General features: G+C 48.8%; 1 protein-coding gene across 4 annotated transcripts in view; it reads left to right on the top strand.

The window, feature by feature from the left end:
* Window positions 1-19,808, top strand: part of DIP2C (disco interacting protein 2 homolog C) — a 368,942-nt gene extending 349,134 nt beyond the window's left edge. For all 4 annotated transcript variants that reach the window (XM_060097544.1, XM_060097543.1, XM_060097542.1 and 1 more), the window contains 6 exons: window positions 97-158; window positions 8,641-8,698; window positions 10,121-10,195; window positions 12,027-12,201; window positions 13,812-13,935; window positions 16,551-19,808. In XM_060097544.1, coding sequence (XP_059953527.1) covers window positions 97-158; window positions 8,641-8,698; window positions 10,121-10,195; window positions 12,027-12,201; window positions 13,812-13,935; window positions 16,551-16,803 — 747 coding nt within the window. In that variant the 3' untranslated portion in view covers window positions 16,804-19,808. The remainder of the gene's footprint in view (window positions 1-96; window positions 159-8,640; window positions 8,699-10,120; window positions 10,196-12,026; window positions 12,202-13,811; window positions 13,936-16,550) is intronic.
* The last annotated feature ends 227 nt before the right edge of the window (window positions 19,809-20,035 follow it).

Below are 20,035 nucleotides of genomic sequence, written 5' to 3'. Positions count from 1 at the left end.
GACTTTGCCAGAGAAATGCTCCCTAGCCAGTAGGAAGCACAGACCCAGCTCCTCCAAGACAAACTCGTGCTAACCTCACTGTGTCCTTGCTTGCAGGGAACCTCGGGGCCCGATCCCACCACTGTCTACGTGGACATGAGAGCTCTGAGACACGACAGGTATTGTGATTTTGTCTTCTTGGTGCCTGGCATGCAGGGTTCCTTCTAGAAGGAGGAGGAGTACAGAATCATCTGCTCCAAACAAGGTGGTTCATTGAGTGAGCTTTCACAACTCTCCACATTCACTGCATGAGGTACCCAGTGGAGCAACCAAATTCTTGTTTTCAGACACAAATGACAACAGTTGGCCCAGAGCCGTTGCAACCAGAGTTGCTTTTTCTCACAGTCTGCCCAGAAGACTTGGTGCTTTACTTGAACACTCTAGTCAGGCACCATTTTGCACCTGATAAAATATCAACACTGCCCACATTTCTTTACATGAATTGAAAATTTGTGTCCAGGCATTTCCATGAAAAACTAAAATATAAGTCAGGTGACCTTTCTGTGCAGCTTCCTAAGCAACCTTGAGCAAGAACGAAAGGGGGTGTTGCTGGTGAGTGCTTGTGAGTTCACCTTGAGGGAGGGAAGGTGGAGACAAGATGAGGAATCTTTAGCAGAACTTCTGCTCCCAAAGGGGTCCCTCCTGACATGCGTGAGGGGGAAGAGAGAATTCTATCATTTTCCTATAGACTTCCCCATTGATTAGGTCATTTCTTTGGGGTAGTTGTGGAGATGCCCATTCATTGATGTTTCTATGACGTGTTAATAGTAAGCGTGAACTCTAGTAGAAGGTGTCCTTTTGTAAATTACTAGAGGTGCTTGTGGACGCTTTGTGAGGGCCAGATACTGGGCTGCTATCTGCATGTCCTCACGTGGTGCCTACTGACGTGTGCATTGTGCTCACAACACCTGGAGAGCAGAGTGAAAGTTGTGGGTGGGAAACCAGGAGCCCCCGGCCTGGTCTGGCTGAGCGTGTTCTTCCATGATACTGAGTCCCGTGTGTGAGTGAGTGTGTCAGGGGCAGAGCTGCAGGGGCTGAGAAGGGGCCAGGTGTGCCATGCAGGCTCAGGTATCCTGGGGAATGCCAGCCCCCACTCACACCAGGGGTTCCCAGCCAGGTGCTTGTACCCCCAGCGGACGAGTTGCCATGTTGCCATGTCTGATTAGCGTAATTTGGGGAGTGTTACTGCTGGTATGTGGGGGGACGGAGGCCAGGGATGCAGCTAAACATCCTACAGTGCACAAGACAGACTCCTGCCGCACAGCAAATGACCAGAATGGCAGCAGTGCCGAGACTAAGAAACGCTGCATTCACCTAAACACATCACACTTAGAGGTGCTTCCCGGCCCCTGTAACCCTCATTTTAGACCCTGCTATTCACAGGGAATCACAGGATACAGCCCATCTGGTGGCAGAGAGAACCACTGGCCCACCAAGGGCATACGGGCCCACTAGAGCAGAGCTCCGTCCAGAACATTTTCAAAATGCAGACACGTAGCTCTGAAGAGATTAAGTAACAGTGTTTCAGGGGCATAAATTCCAAATACAACTTCTGGGCTTTAAAAAGGGATCTGCTTTACTCCCTATAAAAATTATTTGAAAAAAACTTTGTAACTTCAGAAGGTGAACAACAGCTCATCAAAGAATCGCCGTTTGAGTAATATTTATGCAGTTCTGTCTGTGACCTGACCCTCAAAACACATGAAGATCAAATTTGTAAGACCATTTAGATAAAAACTGCTGATCTTTGGGGCCTAAGAGGGTAGGTTACAGTCTGAAACGGACTTACAAGAATAGTAATCAGGAAAGGACAGTTGGTCCCATTGTGTGTTAAAAATCTCCTGGAGTACCCGGGATGGTTGGGAGTGGGGTTCAGGGAGTTTTCTTTCCTGGAAAAGGAAAGAAATCTAGAAACTCCTTTCTAACAGCTTTGTGACCTACCTTCTTAACTATCTTCAGTGTGGCAAATCTTCCTATTGAGAAAAGTTGTGATTTAGGAAAAGTGAAATTGGAACCCGTACAGTGTATCATGGTAAAGTAATAAAAGTCCAGTATCAGATTGATTTCACTGTTCTAGAAAGAGCCAGGAGACCTGAGTCATAGTAGGAGTTTCTTTTCCTAATCTTTTGACCTTGGGAAGTCTGTATCCTTTTAAGTGACACTTCTGTCCTAATCTGTAAAATAATCTCTTATACATACATTTCCTGACTTGGTCATTCAAAACTGAAGTAAAAGTGCTTTGTGAACTGGAAATTGCTATGCAGTCATACGTTAGTGACACTGTCAGGAATGTCATCCACCTTTACAATTAAGGGTAACATTGCTCAGTGTCAGAGGGATCCCACACCCGCCCTGTCCAGGCCTCATGAGAAAGTCTCAGAGTCGTACCCGCCTCTGTCCCTGTGGCGCTCTCCAGGCTCACATTTCACATTCTCAGCTTTGTCCTGCATCAGAGGACAGGCATGGCTGGGAGCTGAGGGGCTGTCAGACACCAGAAACACGTGCACTGGACTTGTCCCTTCCTCGTCTTCGTCAGGATTTGACTTAAACCAAAGCAAAGTCCTGCCCTTGAACGTGGTTTTCTGCTGGTTTCTGTCCCTGGAGGCACCCTCTCGCAGTCACAGCAGGGAGCCTTGCTCCCCAGGCTGGCTTGGTGCTGCCACACGCAGCTCCTCCAAGCTGAGGTCCTGCCACACGCCCGGGCTCATCGCCACTCTCTCCTGCTGGGCCCCTTCTTCTGAAGGGGGCAGAAACCCAAATAGGTGTCTTACGTTAAGGAATAATTACCGTGTCCCTTCCTGGAAGGCACTGTCTTCCCCCTGCTGCCCAGGGACATGGGAGACTCGGCCCAGGGCCACCCTGGACGCAGGAATGCCATGCACACTCGTCCTGGCTGCCCAGTGCACACCGCTGGGCCCTGAAAGCTCCTCTTCCTGTGTGTTTGGGCTGGCCGCTGGGCAGTCCGGCACCCCTGTCCTCTTGACCTGCTCTGTCAGGACATGCCCACGCTGGGCTCTTGTCCGTGGTTCTGAAGTGACTGGCTCCTGACAGCAGCTGTGGCGCTGCCAGCCCTCCTGTGGGGAAGGTGCTGTGGTTTCCTGGTTGTGGCTCATCTCCAGAGCCACTGGATTTCAGTGTGTGGGCAGGCGCAGTCCCGGGGGAAGAGAGCCTCCCCACCCGACCCCGTGGTGCCAGCCTGGGAAGGTCTCCTATTGAGTTTCCTGTATTTCTGTGAGTCACTCGCCCTCCTGTGTGTGCTGCCTGTGTGTGTGTAGCTCCCAGCTCTTTCAAAAGACACATCTCTGTCTCCTCCTGTAAGGGGTGGTTTTCTCTTTGCTCTGTGGATATTTTTAAGTGGAGGAACGGCCACCCGTGTGGCATTTGCTGGCAGGACAGGACCACCCCTGAGTGATTCCAGCGCCCCCTTCCTGCTTGCCTGTGAATCGCTGACAGCACCGTTTCATACTGACCAGAGAAGAAATTCTTTGTTCTGTCCTTACGTTTGCCCTCCGTGCTTGCCCAGGCCCCTGCCACCACTCAGCAGCCCAGCCAGGAGGCCGTGAGGAAGTTCTTAGTGGTAGGGTTTCCCACATTTCAGGTGACATCCCATTTGCCTGCCTTTCTCAGAGGCTTCAATTCAGCTCAGCAGGTAGGGTCAGGAGACAAGATAAACTCCTAAACTCCGAGAGCAGGGGAGGCCTGCTGGCCAGAGAGGCAGAGACCGGCCAGTGTGCGTGGCCAGCAGTCCCACTGCTGAAGGATGACCGGGCCATGGACTCAGTCCCCATGTTGGCAGGAACTTTGGGGTCTAAGAGGAGGAGAAGCACAACGTCTGGGCTCCAGTCGCAGGCCAGGGCACTTGCTCCCACTCTTGGCTCAAGTGGCCTGGTTCCATTCATGACACCAGGTGCCCCGCTCAGAAGTCATCCCTGTCATAGTGCCACGGCTAGAGCTACCTGAGTGGTGGCTGTAAGTGGACAAACAGCAGAGCATAGCTTATCCAGAACAGCCCTCATTTTTGGCAAAGGTTTTGCTCCCTTCCCTTGCCTGATGGTGTGGCCTTTGTAGGACACCCAGCCTACTCGCTGGCCAGCTGCCCCGCCCCTAGCAGCAGCCAGACTAGGTGGGCTGAGCCAGCCGTTACCTCGGCCCCTTTCTCTTTCATTCTTTCCCTCTTTCCTCACCCCTGCTTCTGCCCACTCATAACCTTCCCAGCCAATTTGGCCTCTTTCTTTATTGCTTTCTCCATTTGTAACCAGTTGCCAATATCCAGACTCCACAGCTGGCCAGCCAGCACTTGGACACAGGCTTCTTCTCACTTAACCTAACTACTCAAATTGGCCTAGTTTAGTTCAGTGTAACAGACTGCAGCCTCCTGACCCAGCAGGCTATAAAAAGTTATCATTCCCAGCACTGATATTTCCTGCAAGCATCACATCTGTCTGAAAGCTGCTACAGGTGAAGTTCCATAGATTCTTAGTGCTCTAATGGTAACTTTTAATTATAACCCACCCTAAATTAGCATAATGCTACCTGGGTCCTAGAAGAGTTTTAGTCCCTTTTAATTCTGTCTTAATGCAGCCAGTAGTTTATTTTTGAAGGATGGCATCATTAAGCCTATTGGCATACAGGCAGACCTCAGAGATTCTGTGGGTTTGATTCCAGACCACCACAGTAAAGGGAAAATCACAATAAAGCAAGTCGCACGAATTTTTTGGTTTCCCAATGCATATAAAAGTTATGTTTACACTATACTGTAGTCGATTAAGTGTGCAGTAGCATTGTGTCTGAAAAAACAAAGTGTACATACCTTAATTTTAAAATATTTTGTTGCTAATAAATGCTTGCCGCCATCTGAGCCTTCAGTGGGTTATAATCTTTTTGCTGGTGGAGGGTCTCAGTGTGGCTGGCTGCTGACTGGACAGGGTGGTCCTTACTGAAGGTTGGGGCGGCTGTGACAGTTTCTTTAAGTAGGACAGCCATGAAGTTCGCCACATTAACTGACTCGCCAGGAACGATTTCTCTGTAACACGTAATGCTGATGATAGCATTTTACCCACAGGGGAACTTCTTTCAAAATTTGGATCAATCTTCTCCAACCCTGCCCCTGTTGTATCTACTAAGGTTATGCCATATTCTAAATCCTCTGTTGTCATTCCAACAATCTTCACAGAATCTTCACCAGGGTAGATTCCATCTCAAGAAACCACTTTCTTTGCTCATCCATAAAGTAACTCTTCATCTGTCCAAGGTTTCTCATGAGATTGCAGAAATGCAGTCACATCTCAGGCTCTACTTCTAATTCTAGTTCTTTTGCTGTTTCTACCACATCTGCAGTTACTTCTTCCGCTGAAATCTTGAACCCTTCAAAGTCGTCCAGGAGGGTTGAAATCAACTTCTTCTGAACTCCTGTTAATGTTGATATTTTGGCCTCTTCCCATGAATCATGAATATACTTAATGGCATCTAGAACAGGAAATCCTTTCCCGAAGGTTTTCAATTACCTTTGCCCAGATCCATCAGGGAAATCACTATCTATGGAAGCTATATGGCCTTATGAAATGTATTTCTTAAATAATAAGAATTAAAAGTCAAAATTAGTACTTGATCCAGGGACTGTAGAATGGATATCATGTTAGCAGACATGAAAACAACCTGTATCTCATCGTCCATTTCCATCAGAGCCCTTGAGTGACCAGATGCATTGTCAATGAGCAGTAGTGTTTTGAAAGGAGTTTTTTTTCCTGAGCACATCTCAACAGTGGGCTTAAAATACTCAGTAAACCATGTTGTAACCAGATGTGCTGTCATCTAGGCTTTGTTGTTCCATTTACAGAGCACAGGCAGAGTAGATTTAGCATAATTCTTACAGGCCTTAGGATTTTCAGAATGGTAGATGACCATTGGCTCAACTTCAAGTCACCAGGTGTTGTAGCCCCTAACAAGAGTCATCCTGTCCTTTGAAACTTTGAAGCCAGGCATTGGCCTCTCCTCTCTTGCTATGAAAGTCCTAGATGGCATCTTCTTCCAATAGAAGGCTGTTCAATCTACACTGAAAATCTTTTGTTCGGTGGAGCCACCTTCATGAATGATCTTAGCTAGATCTTCTGGATAACTTGCTGCAGCTTCTTCATCAGCACTTGCTGCTTCACCTTTACCTTTATGTAATGGAAAAGGCTTCTTTCCTTAAACCTCAGGAACCAACCTCTGCTAGCTTCTAACTTTCTTCTGCAGCTTCCTCACCTCTCTTAGCCTTCATAGAGTTCGAGAGAGTCAGGGCCTTGCTTTGGGTTAGGCTTTGGCTTAAGGAAATATTGTGGCTATTTTGATCTTCTATCCAGACCACTAAAACTTTCTCCATATCAGCAATAAGACTGTTTCATATGTTCACTTTTAATTTCCTTCAAGAACTTTCCCTTGGCATATACAACTTGGCTAGCTATCTGGTGGTGCAAAGAGGCCTAGCTTTCAGCCCATCTTAGCTTTTGACCTGCCTTCCTCACCAAGCTTAATCATTTCTATTGTTTCATTTAAAGTGAGAAATGCGTGACTTTTCCTTGAGAAGAATGTCACTTGAACACTAAGGCCATTGTAGGGTTATTAATTGGCCTAATTTCAGTATCATTGTGTCTCAGGGAATAAGGAGGGGGAGAAAGACGGGGAATGGCCAGTCAGTGGAGCAGTCAGAACACACAGCATTTATTAAGTTCCCCATCTTATAAGGGCAAATTCGTGGCACCCCAAAACAATTAAAATAGTAACATCAAAGATCACAGATCATCATAATAAATGCAATAGTAATAATGAAAAAGTTTGAAATATTACAAGAATTACTACCATAATGTGACAGAGACATGAAGTGAGCAAATGCTGTTGGAAAAATGACACTGATAGACTTGCTTGATGCAGGGTTGCCACAAACCTTCAATTTGTAAAAAAAAAAAAAAAAAAAAAAAAGGGCCTCCCTGGTGGCGCAGTGGTTGAGAGTCCGCCTGCCGATGCAGGGGACACGGGTTCGTGCCCCGGTCTGGGAGGATCCCATATGCCGCGGAGCGGCTGGGCCCGTGAGCCATGGCCGCTGGGCCTGCGCATCCGGAGCCTGTGCTCCGCAACGGGAGAGGCCACAACAGTGAGAGGCCCGCATACCGCAAAAAGAAAAAAAAAAAAAGAAAAAAAAAAAAAAACACAGTATCTGCGAAGTGCAGTAAAGCAAACAAAGTGCAATAAAAGGAGGTGTGCCCACATTCTGGAAGGCTTAAGTAGTGTAAGATCTAGGTGGTTTTTCTTTGATAGCCCTCATCTCTTGCTGTCAGCATCAGGGTCTTCCTAGAGACAAATACCAAAGCACGCCAGAATTGCTGCAGTGACTTCTTCCACTCATTACCTCGTTGCTGCAGCTACTCAGGTACCTCCAGCCCTCCCAGGGTCTCCCCTGCTCCTTTTGTCTGCAGCAACACGAGACACCACACCAAAGGCTAGCTGGAAGGCAGGGCATCCTTCGCCTGAAAGTAAGAGCTTTTCAGCTGCTTTTCAGAGGTCTGCAGCCCCAGGATGCCTGCCGGCACGGGAGCCCTACCCACACCCCTCTCCGTTGGGACCTTGTCTGTCTGCCCTCCTCCTGCTCATGTTGTCATCCGCGCCCTGGACCCTCACTCTGGGCGACCGGAGCAAAGCCTGCGAAGGAGCCCCTCCAAGCTGTGACTCTCAGGGTCCTTCCTTCATTGCCCATCCGCCTTCAGCAACACTTATCAGTTATGGGGGCAGATCTGTGCTGATACAAAGAATGGGTCATGCTGGTGAATTTGACAATCCCGCATTCCCTGGCCCCATCCTCCTGCTGACGCCCTCCTTGTTCTGCAGTCAAGCATCCCAGCAGGTTCCCCTTCACTCCGTTTTCCTTAAATAAAAGTTGCCTTTAAATGAATGATCAGCATCACAATCTCAAAGTAACATGGAGAGATGTAAAACCAGTCATAGAATAGTTAAAATAACGCAGCTGGGAAGGACTTAGCGAGCTCAGGTTGTGACTGGCACCAAGGTCCTCCACCGTTTTAAGATTAAATCACCAGTGAATAGTTTTTAAATGGAAAAGAGCTTCTTTTCTAAAAGGAGCGTTTGCTGTCTGAACTGGCCGGTCCTCTCCAGTGTGCCTGTTTGAAGAGGTGGGTTCTGTGCTGCTGTGTCTGAGGTCCTGCCTGTGGTCTGCAGGGGCAGGGCCGTGAGTGTTTCAGGACCAGGCATCGCTGTCACAGGGGTGGCAGCTCTTTGAGGAATGCAGTTTAATCCTTATTCTTTCCCTTTTCTGCAAGTGCTACGTCGACCCCCATTTACTTTAAATGCAGAATCGTTCCCAGTCATTTTTCGTGTTGGTAGGTGGGACTGCATCTCCATTCTCCATGGCCTTTGTGGTGGCCCTCGCTGTATCCTCTCTACTATCGACTGCTTTTTCTTTGACTTCTAGACTATCTTTGCATTGGGTAATGCTCATCAGCAGAGTTAATGTCCCCCATCAAACTGCCAGACATTGACCAAGTGCTGGATGTGGAGGAAGGGAACCACTGGTACAGAAAACACAGTAACACCTTCTGTTTCTCTTTGTAGAGTCCGTTTAGTAGAAAGAGGATCTCCTCATAGTTTGCCCCTAATGGAATCAGGAAAAGTAAGTATTGAAGGAAGGCGTATGCATGTCCATATAAACACGAGTGTCAGTTTATGGGCTTTGAAAATTCAAGAAATAGATGGTAGATTTTTTTTTTCCAAAGAAGTTTTCTTGAATGTAGTATATCAGGACTGGTTTTGGCCATGAGCACAGAAACTCAAAATGACAGTGTTTTAAATGAGTTAGGTTTTTTTCTCATGTAGAAGAAACCACCAGGGACCATGGCATCTTATGTCTTGGCCTCCCCTCCCAAGGGTGCCTCAGGGTCTAGAGTGGTTTTTCCAGCTCCAGCCTTCCTTTGCACATTCCAGCCAGAGGAGGAGAAGCAGAAAAAAAGGCCAAAGGTGCAGACTGTAAGGACAGCTCCTCAGCTGCCTCACTCACACTTAAGTATCACTGGGCATTGTCGCCCACAGCTGAAAGGCAGGTTGGCAGCACTACATTGGTTTTGAATGTCTACGGGCCTGGCTAACAACTGGGGCTTGTTTACTGTGGAGCTGGACAAAGAATGGTTATCAGGGGACAGCTAGTCGTTCCTGCAACGATGGTTATTTTGTTTATAGAACTAAATGCAAGAAACATATTTAAACCTAATTGAGGACTTTTTTTTTTTCTTTTTTGGCCCCAATCGTCAGATCTCTTCTCCATTTAACATAATTCTAAAAGCATATTGTTTTGGACCTTTTACAATCTGTGTCTACATGACTGCCCGTTAGAATTCTTGGTACTAAGTTGGCTCTAAGGTGGGACACAGCGCTACCCACACACCCAAGTCGGTCTGGCGGGCCGTTCATCAGACATGTTCCAGGAGCGTTCACCACAGATGTGTTGCCTTATCTCAGCCGCACAGTGTTAATTAGCTGAACTGAGATGGGTTCTGTTCTAAATTTCCAGAATCAGCTTTTGCTTCATTACGTGGTTTCAGTGGAATGTGGAGCATTTCTGAGCTAAACGTCCGTTAAGAAGGAGGTGCTTCATATCGACATTGTACTAGAAGATGTTTACCAGCAGGAAAAGTGGGCGGTGTGGTGGAGGAGAGGGGCAGAGCCCCAGGCGTGGTGTCCTCGTGGCTCGGCAGATGCATGGCTGGTGACGGCCGTCTCTTCTGGACACCACAAAGCAGCTCCACTAAATCCTATTTTGCAAGCATTGAGCCTGTTAAATCATATCATTTATCATGTTTTTGTTCAAATTCTTAATTTTAGGATCACTTTAACAGGCTCTGTCACTGTAATAATTACAATGAAATGTAATTGTTTTGCTGTAATTATATATGCTGTGGTATATAATTTTGATTTAAAGCGATTCACTTTCTAAACCATTTAATCAGGAAAATAGGAACATGGCATGAAAACAAGGTCAAGGTTGATTGTGCAGTATCTACCTGTCTGTCCACTGATGAGACTCTTCTTTCCAACATAGATACTTCCAGGGGTTCGGATCATAATTGCCAATCCAGAAACAAAAGGACCGTTGGGAGACTCACACCTGGGTGAGGTGAGTTCTGGGGACTCACACCTGGGTGAGGTGAGGTACAGGGTGTCCATGAAAGTTCAGGATTACAAAGTGGGATTTCCTTAAGGGAGTATCATAGATTCTCTTCAAAAAGTTTAGAAAAGAGGAAGCTTCATGTGAGTGGACTGAGTTTCCTTGTTTCCCAGCCCTTGGTTTGTCTTCCACGTGTTTGCTGCCTTCACAGCAGGGAAGTCCTTCATTAGGAACACGATGGAGAACGTGCAGAGGGAATCTTGCGAACCCCAGAATCATAACAGCACCAACAACTGTGGCAGGCGGGCTGGGGACACGACAGGTGTTTATCTGGGTCAGAAAGTCACTTCCGCTCCCTTGTGTTGACGACGAACCTGGCCAGTGACTCCCTGCCCGCCCCCTCATCCTGTGCGCTGCTGGCTGCGTGTGGCTGCAGGAGACCCTTCCTGGGCTGTCATCCCCTCAGCTTGCCCTGCTCGGCTGGCCAGGTGTGCCCGCCTCTGCCTTACACTGTCCTTCTCTCTCCCTGATGGACTTGTTTCTTCTGACATGTCTGCCTCCCCTCCCCACCCCCCCGTTTTCCTCTCCAAGGCCAAGCCCACAGTGACCCTGTCCTGCCCTCTAGGACCCTCTTGCAGGTGCCGCCCACTGTTCGGTCATCTTCCCCCCTTCCTCTGACCCATTCTGGCCGCACAGAAAAGGCTGCCACAGCTGGCACCCGACCAGCACACCAGCCCCGCCACTCTCCTAGAGTGGTGCCCTGGGCACACGTGTGTACCTCGTACAGGGTTGAATAGTGATGAGGTGTGAGTCCTAACCACTGCTCACTCCCCAAACCCTTTTTCTTCTTGGACGTTTTTTGGCCCCTCACTCGTCTGTCTCTATGTGAAGATCAGAACTAGTCTGTGAGCTGCACAATATTTTAGGAATTTCCTTTAAATATATGTCTAGGAATGAAATTGGGATGTAGCACCCGCCATCTCAGGCACCTGGAGATGCTCCCGGTGGGTGTTGTCCTCACAGCGGGCGGCCTTGCTTGGAGCTGAGCGGGTGCGCTGGGCGGAGGGGCAGGGACCACTGCACCCTGATGTTCTACTGGGAACATGTCTTAACAGAGATGGTTTTCCTTCCCCTCGCTTGACGGGGTGCCCTCCGTCTCTGGTCTGCTTCCTCGTTGCTCAGCAGGTGTGACTGAGGGCCTCTGGCTAGACCCCGGCTCCTCCGGGCCTCATCTGTGCAGACTTGATGGGCTCCTCTGCCTTGTCCCTGGCTCTGCTCAGCCCACGTGGTCGGCACCGTGTCAGCAGGTCTTTCTTTCCCATTTCCACACTCAGGCACTTTTGTCCCCCATTTTTTGATGTTACAATGCCTTTCCCTCCTAGAGTTCGTTTTGTGTTGTTTTGTGTTGTGTTGTTTTATTACAATGTAATATTCCCAAAAGTATGCAAACCAAGTGAAAGGGAAAATAAATCACAAAGCTTTTTATCATTTTTCCAGCTTGCTTTTTAGAAACAGTCAGTACATTTGAATAAATACAAGGAAACTCATACAACCTCGTTCATTTGATGTTTATTTCAAAAGCCCTCAGTCCATCTGCTTTAATAGAATTCTCAGCAGATGATGGCTTGGTTGTTTGCTCAGCCATGAGCTTGCTGTCATGCCTTCGTTTCAGTAAACTTTGTGGCATCTGTGTCTCCCCAGAAACTGGAATCATCTTGTTTTTGCAGGGCAAGGACAGTTTCAGTAGCACGGAATATAATCTATTGAACTGTAAAAGTAGCTTCTGCCCTGGAGATCATCTCAAGTTAACTTATCCAGTTATATTTTGCTTCCTTAACAGATCTGGGTTCACAGTGCCCACAATGCCAGTGGTTATTTCACTATTTACGGAGATGAATCCCTCCAGTCAGATCACTTCAACTCAAGATTAAGTTTTGGAGACACACAGACCGTCTGGGCACGAACAGGCTATTTGGGGTTCCTGCGGAGAACTGAACTCACTGATGCAAATGGAGGTGAGAGTCCCGACAGGCGGCACGAAGGTCCTCAGACCCCGGAAACCCGTCTGGGGTTTGGGATCCCAATCCCGGGAGAACGTGCATGCGTGCATGCTTGCTGCAAGCCAGCCTGAAAACAGCCGGGGGTGTGAGAGACTGCCAGCTCAGGGCAAGCGCATCCAGCAGTGGAAGCTGCATGTCACGTGCTCTGTGCTCCCATGTGAGCCAGGAACACATTTAAAACCAGGGGCAAGAGCCAGGTGCCATGTTGTCCACAACGAGTGCCTGTAAGTGCAGCTCACAGACTTGTTGCCAACCTTGGAGCCACCAGCCCAGCCCAGGCCCTCCTGAAGCCCTGCTGCTCTCTTCCAGGGCGGGAGGCGCTGGCCTCGGGTACTCTGCATTTCTGCACCTGTCCAGCAGGCCTGCTGCCACAAGGTGCCCGAGCGGAGCAGCAGCTCTGAGGGGCTGGCGCTGGGCATGGGTGTTACACAGAACTAACATGTTAAGAGCCTGCCTGCTCTTCAGGTCTTTGCTGATCCTGGAATCCTTTCTCCACTCTTTATTTCACTAAAAACAGAGATAGGACTTGGGTATTACATAGAGATGGGGCCTGAGCTTTCTTGGTGAGATCCTGCCAGACTCAAAGCCAGAAGTCAGCGAGCCTTCCTGACCCATCTGTCTGATGGGAGCTGTGCCAACCTGGCTGAACCAGCATGAATTTAGGGGAAAAGTACAAGATATTTTGGTGTTGCATTTTCAATTTGGGAAAATCATAGACTGTTTTACTTGAGGGTGCTATCTGGGGTTCCTTGAAGAACTAAGCTTAGCAACACCCAGGCCTCCCAGGAGGCAGGGCAGGTCCCATCCTGCGGAGCCCGGGGGCTGGGACAGTGGGATACCCCACGGCAGCTGTGGTTAGAAGCCAGCAAGTAACTACCTCCATCTCATCTGACTTAAACTGGAGAAGATTTATTTTCTGGTATTTTATATGTCAGTCACTTCTCTCAAACTCACTGTGATATGTTTACTAGTCTAAAGATTAAAGATGTCTCCTTGTTTTTAAGGAAAGATGGACAGACTGCATGTTGTCATTATCCCAAGGTTTGCACAGCTGATGAGAATAAATTTAACAATTACAAATTACAAATTTTTGTTCATGAACATTCTCAGAAACTATGCTTCCTCTTCCCGCTCAGACGTGCAGTAATAAGAGAGTTAAGAGCTCATATGCTGGCACCAGAGGGAACTGGGCATAACTTGGGCTGTGCTGGGTCCTCACCATGTGACTCCAGGGAGCAGGTCTGCTGGCCCGTGTCCCGGCAGTGCTGATGCTGCTGAGGGCTGTGTGATAACGCACTTGACGGCGTGTGGAGGCTACTCCTGTGGGATGAGGGGAGGGACGTGCAGGCGTGCGGCCAGCGCTGAGCCAGGCGGCACCTCCGCCTGCACCTTTTCCCTGAAAGCCTCGGGCTGCAGAGTTGCCCTGGTAGAAGGGAGACAGCATCTCTTGCTCAGTGACCTTTTCTTCGCGTCTCTTCCGCATGCAGGGGTAGAGTCTTTTTTCTTTTTTAAGCGGCTTGAGCGGCATTGCGGTGAAGCTCACATGGTTTCCATTCCCTGCACAGAGCGCCACGACGCCCTCTACGTGGTGGGGGCCCTAGATGAGGCCATGGAGCTGCGCGGCATGAGGTATCACCCGATAGACATCGAGACCTCCGTCATCAGAGCCCACAAAAGCGTCACGGAATGGTGAGGAGGGGGCGGCAGCCCGAGGGCACGGGGTCCTGGGCGGAGTCAGCTTTCCAGGGTGAATCTGAACCTCTGAAGAGCACTCCTAGTGCAGAGTTGTTGCTTTTCCCGAGAGTGACATACAGATGGCTGGGCGGTGTTTCCAGGGAGCCGTTTATTACTTGGTTTTTTGTTAAGGAAGGCGTGATGTAGGGGAAATAGACTGTCCGTGGGAGCCTAAACGCAGCATGCCTGTGGGAAGACCCTAGGCTCCAGGAGAGGCCGCGTTTGCCAGCGTCACTGGGTTGTCAGTGACAAGTCACCCACCCCAGCCACCCTTGGGGGTGAGGGGCCTTGCAGGCCATGCTTCTCTCTGGCCGTTTGGTTGGCTGTGACGTGTGAGTGTGCCCAGATCACCGCCTGGCCTGGGGGCTGCAGCACTGACCACCTCCTCAGGGCCTTTACGTGGCATTTGAGAGTGAAAAGTGGCTTCAGCACCTTTGGCTGTAGGTCTGCTCATTCCCTTAGTCCCTGAACTGGCAGAGGCCCGATGGAGCCGGTCTGGAAGCTCAGGGCAGGAGCCCCAGGGGAGGCTTGTTCCAAAACCACTCGGGAGCAGTTTTCTCGGCAGGTGGGTTGGTCTGAGATTGTCGGCTGCCTCTTGTTAGCTGACGCAGGCTGGTGTTCTTGGCCACGCACTGCACTGCACAGAGGACTTGGCAGATACAAGAGTCGGGTGGACGGGAGCGCCTCGTCCCCACTTGGTGCCGCATTTCAGGGCGAGCAGTGACGGAGCCCGTCTGAAGCACAAGTCCTCCGCCTGCCAAAGCTGCCTGTCCACTCGTGTGTCGAGGAGGGCAGAAACCCCAGAAAGGTATCAGCCCAGAAACTGGCAGGGACCCACCTTAGTTTCCATCTAAATAGCTATAAATACCAATCACAGCCTTCCATTTTTGTATTTTTAAGAAAATAATTTTGACTGGCTTGTATTGCCTCCCTCGAGTATTTTCTATCTAGTTGAAAAGGTGCCGTTTCCACTTAAAAGTGTGTGGCAGGGGTGCCCCTCATGGGTTTGTCCTTTCTGTTCTGAGCATTGCTTAGATGCTGTGACGTGGAACAAAGCTGCGTTTTATTCCGAAGGGTTTCTCTCTGTTGGAGTCTGTGCAGCACAACTGTTCTGTTATTTCCCTCCCCCTTGCCTGTGGCCCCACCCCGCCGCAGGGTGCCCCCATCAGTCACTTCATGCAGAGAAAGAAGGATGTGATGCCAGGTCACACCTGTGACTGCCTCACTGAGTACGGTCCAGCCCCCCGACCCTCTCAGCCACTGCAGCCCCAGGAGAGCTCCAGCGGAAGGAGAGTAGCTGGCGGCAGCCCGCGGCCTCCTGGCAAACCCCCTCCCCAGTTAACTGTGGAGTCTGAGCTGGTCCTAATGCTGCGCCATCGACTTCAAATGCCAGGATAAGATTGTCCCCAGCACACATCACAATAGTCACATGTGATTCATGGACTCAAGGCGCGGCCCTTGTGGAGCGGTGCCTGGTGCCTGGGAGTTGTGCCCTGGGACTTGGCACTGGCACTTCTTCTCGGGAACAGCTCCCCACAAGTTTGTTCCCTTAGATGTACACGTTCATCACAAAGCAAAATCCAGAAGGAGGGGTCTGCTAAACACATTCTCCAATGCTAAACACATTCTCCAATGTTTCCCTTTCATTTTCATGTATTCATTGGCCATACTGAACAAAATATTCATTTTTTCCTAATAGGCATACTCTGTGCTTTCAGGAAACAACAGTGAATGTTCCCAGATACTTCCTGCCTCACAACTGAGATAGAACCTTCTCTGTGTCTGGCAAGAGAAAGATCCCCGCAGCCCACTGCAGGGCCCCAGAGCCTAGCCTGTCCTCCACGCGGCTCTGGTGGCCAGGGGCAGTATATGTTAAGGTTCTTAAACAACCACGTTTTAAAAGCCCAATTATATGATGTTAAAGTGTAAAATACTGTTCTTAGGCTTTTACAAATTGGGCAGACAAAATACTCTGGGTGGCCCTCCTGTTGAAAGATCCAAAATAAGACACTTCTGGGTAAATCTCTGGAGTTCTCCTAGAATTACCTCACGTGAGTCAGGTCTCACTGCATTGCCCTCATCCTAAACTCAGTACTTTAAACAGGAATCAGTTAATGTGCCCTGGGTCTGCAGTTGACCGCTGAGGTATCTGACCCCAGCGTGGCTGGAGCCCACAGGTCAGCTGGGCCAGGGCCTGGCAGCTCGTCTGCACATGTTTTTCATCCCCCTGGTGGCAGAGGCAAGTCAGGACCAGCCCCAGTGCCCCCGCTGTCCTAGCCTCAGCAACAAGCCCACAGACCATGCTGCAGGCTGACCCAATCACCTGGCGGGACAGACTCCACCCTTAGGGGTGCGTGGATCCAGGGAGCGCAGGGGCGCGGCTGCCACCACGAGAGCAGGTCGGTAGGAGGTGCGGATGACTGGAGTATGAGAGCCAGTCAGGGACCAACAGGCCTGAGGAGGCTTAGCGCCCAGGCAGGTCCACAAAGAACCCAGTGGAACGTCTGGAAAAGAAAACAAGATCGTTAAGTTCAAGCCCCGCTGTACAGTGATGCTTCTCTCTCTTCCAGTGCTGTGTTCACCTGGACAAACTTGCTGGTGGTTGTGGTTGAGCTCGACGGGTCCGAGCAGGAAGCCCTGGACCTGGTCCCCCTGGTGACCAACGTGGTCCTGGAGGAGCACTACCTGGTGGTGGGGGTGGTGGTGGTGGTGGACATCGGCGTCATCCCCATCAACTCCCGGGGGGAGAAGCAGCGCATGCACCTCCGCGACGGCTTCCTGGCCGACCAGCTGGACCCCATTTACGTGGCCTACAACATGTAGACGCTCCCAGAGGCGGGCCATCTGCTCAGTGTCGCGAGTGTGCAGACGCCAGGGCGAGTTCCCGAGCAGAGCTTTTGCCAAGTGGTGGGGAGGAGACTTTCCACTCGTCCTGATCGGCACGGGGATGAGACGAGAAATGTGAAGTTTGCTCAGAAGGACTTTGCGTTACTGCCTTCAGTTTGTTGGAAAAGCCCATTTCAAAAACTTTTTCTTTTTTTTTAATTATTGGATAAGTGCTTTCTTCGTAAATGTGGTATTTTGTTAAGCCAAAATAGCAATTAAAAAAATATTCTGCCCTCCAGATGGGTTCTTTTAAACAATTTATGTAGTGTGACAAAGAATTGTTTTCTCTGTTTTAATGTGTCATGAAATCTTAATGCCATGGACCTGCTACTAATTTAAGCCATTGCTGGAGCTCATCCTTTTAGGACAGTTTGTTGAGGTACGAGAAAACCTTCCAAATAGCACCTTCCAATTAGATTTTAGCAGCTTTCTTTGTCAGAAATGTGCTGAAGAAACAGGCTAATAATCGGCCTTTGAATTTTAGCATGGAATGAGAAGAAATTATAAATAAGGTGTATTTCGGCAATTACCTTGCAGATATCTTTGTACTAAACTAAAATGATAAAATAAGTTAACTTCTTATGTAATTATGTACAAAACGTTTAATTTATTTTGATCTCTTTAGAAGTATAACAGAGAAAACATTCAAGAATATTAAAGTCTTGTAATGTTTGCTAATATAAAAAGTGTTGTATTATCTTGCGTGGATAGCATCACAACAAATATATATATATGAAATATAAATTCACTAAGAACAAAGGAGATTTTAAAGTTTAAAACGCAGAACCTGTCACTTGCATGGCGTCCCCTCCACTGCACTGTAGATAGACTCTCGCCCGTTGCTGGTGTGCGCGGCCAGACAGCCAGCAGCACAGTCGGAACCTCTCCTCTGGAACCGGAGACCAGCAAGTGGCGCTGTCGCCTCAGAGGTGGCGGATCGGAGCTGGACGTGCACTTTTCCCTCTGCTGCGGGGTCTCGACGGATTGTCAGTGCCGCGTGCCCACCGCACTGCACGGCCTGGGGAGCAGCTGGCCCACAGCACGCGCTCTCTCGGCCGCAAGAATTCATTGCACAATGTTCCCATCATTTTTGTTCGTGTCACCTTTTTTTGGTCCTCGGTATGAAAAGGAATGTCGTTCTGTGGTCATTTGCAGCGGGTTGTGCTGACTCCCTCAGCGGCTTTAAGGGAAGAGACTCACCAGGAGGGGGTCGTGCCTGGGGAGCCGCCCCCGCTGCCGGGACAACAGAGCCACTGGCTGGGGCAGGAGGCCCCCACCCCCGTCACCGCACCTCCTGCGAGGACACGCTTCTGATTTCCATCTCTTGCTGCTGCTGCTGCTGCTGCCGCCTCACACGCCTTGGAACTCTCAGAGCTCCTCGCACACTCCCAGACTGAATCAGCCCGTCTGCGTCCAGCCAGGAAGAATTATCAGCTGTCCAAGCAAGATTCACTTTGTAATTGCCCCAGTGCGCCCCACGGGGGCTGTGTCAGGTCTGCATGACTAAGATTGCTGCTGGCGAGACTGAGACCCTTTCTGTGAGGTTGTCTTATCTGCCTTTGCTCTGTGTGCTGGCAATGAGCCCTTTGCTACAAGAGAGTTTTGTTTGACTTCTGAGATCCAAGGCTAATTGCTGTTAAAATTTTAAGTGGCATTTTAAAAAAATTTGTCTGCATGTGGGGTGCATTGTTCCATCTCCACAAGTTACTTGATTTTTAAAATATTGTTTGACTTCATTGCTGTGTATGAATATTTCTCTACATGCTTCAGATACACATTCCCACAGTCTTTCGCTTCCTAAGGGGGAAAAAACCCCACCACACACAGGAAAGACACACATGCCCACCTTGTGTAGGGGGAGGGGTTTAAGGTTTCGGGTCCGACACTGATGAGGAAGCAGGACTGCAGGTGACTCGCGAGGCCCAGCGAGGTGGGGTGAGGTCGGTCCTGCTGTCCTGTGTCATCGTCGAGGGTCAGAGGGCTCAGGGCTGGGATCCAAGTTCTGTTGTGCAAGAAAAAGAAAAGGAGACACTAAGTACCACCCGTTTAGCAATAAAGGAAGATCGTTCTGTACTAGGAATTGTGCTGTGGATGAGTCATTCATGAGAACGTAACCAGTGTTTGTCTTGTGACCTTGTGCTTTTGAAGTCAGACAAAACCGTGTGATCACCTTGCACACAGGAGGGTACACAGTGATCACTGAGACTTAGACCAACCCGACAGGGCGGCTTCCTCATGGTGCTTGTTTATTATATCTATTTAATCCTGCTTGACACTTTACCCAAGGGAAACGGTCCCTTTTACCAGTTGGATGCTAGCAGCGTTATTTCATAGTGTGGTGACTGGTTAGAGAAATTCATGTACTCAACCAATCACGGTTTCAAACAAAATTTTTATGTGCAAAGGACGGCAACCTTCTCGTATGTTAAACCACCAGTAAGCTTTGTACATCTGTGATAACGCCTGTTTTATATTCAAATGAACAAATAAAAGCTTTTATTTTTGTTGCTCTGAAAATAGCAGTTTCTTAATTGGTCCCCTGGAAAACTGGGCCAGCTTCCATCCTAGGAAGGAAGTGACTCCTACCAGGAATGTATCTGACTCTGTTTACATAATTTGTTGCATTACTTATCAGTATAGATAATCATACTTTGAACAATGTTTAAATTTTGATGTGGGCATTTATTGCTAAAAATATTCCTATGGCAACAAATGTTTTGTGAAATGTTTTTTTTAATTCTTTTAAATATATCTAAATATATTTGTTCATATTTTGCTCTAAGTGTACAGATTATTGGTAACTTTTAGGAACAAGGAGTGTGCGTCTGTGTGCACATACTCTCTGCTGCTCTTTGGCAGGAAGCTTTGCCAGGACATAGGTCTCGCTGACGATTCCAACCCAAATTATCTTTGTTTTGATCTTGGCTTCATCTCTTGGAAAGAGCGGGATACTCCAATAAAGATGTTTAAAAAAAAAACAAAAAAAGTAGTAGCGGGTTAACTGACCTCCAGCCTAATGGTTACAAAAGCTTAAGTTTAATACACGTGAAAATCAGTAGAACTGATTCTGCACATAGATCAACAGGCTTCACCCGAGTGCCTTTGTGTTAGAATTCCACTTGTACCAGGACCGTCCCGCGCTAATTGGGGGTATAAAAGTGGGTGGCTG

This window comes from Mesoplodon densirostris, chromosome 4 (assembly GCF_025265405.1).
Source record: "Mesoplodon densirostris isolate mMesDen1 chromosome 4, mMesDen1 primary haplotype, whole genome shotgun sequence".
Lineage (NCBI taxonomy): Eukaryota > Metazoa > Chordata > Mammalia > Artiodactyla > Ziphiidae > Mesoplodon > Mesoplodon densirostris.
This window is presented reverse-complemented; position numbering and strand designations above follow the sequence as displayed.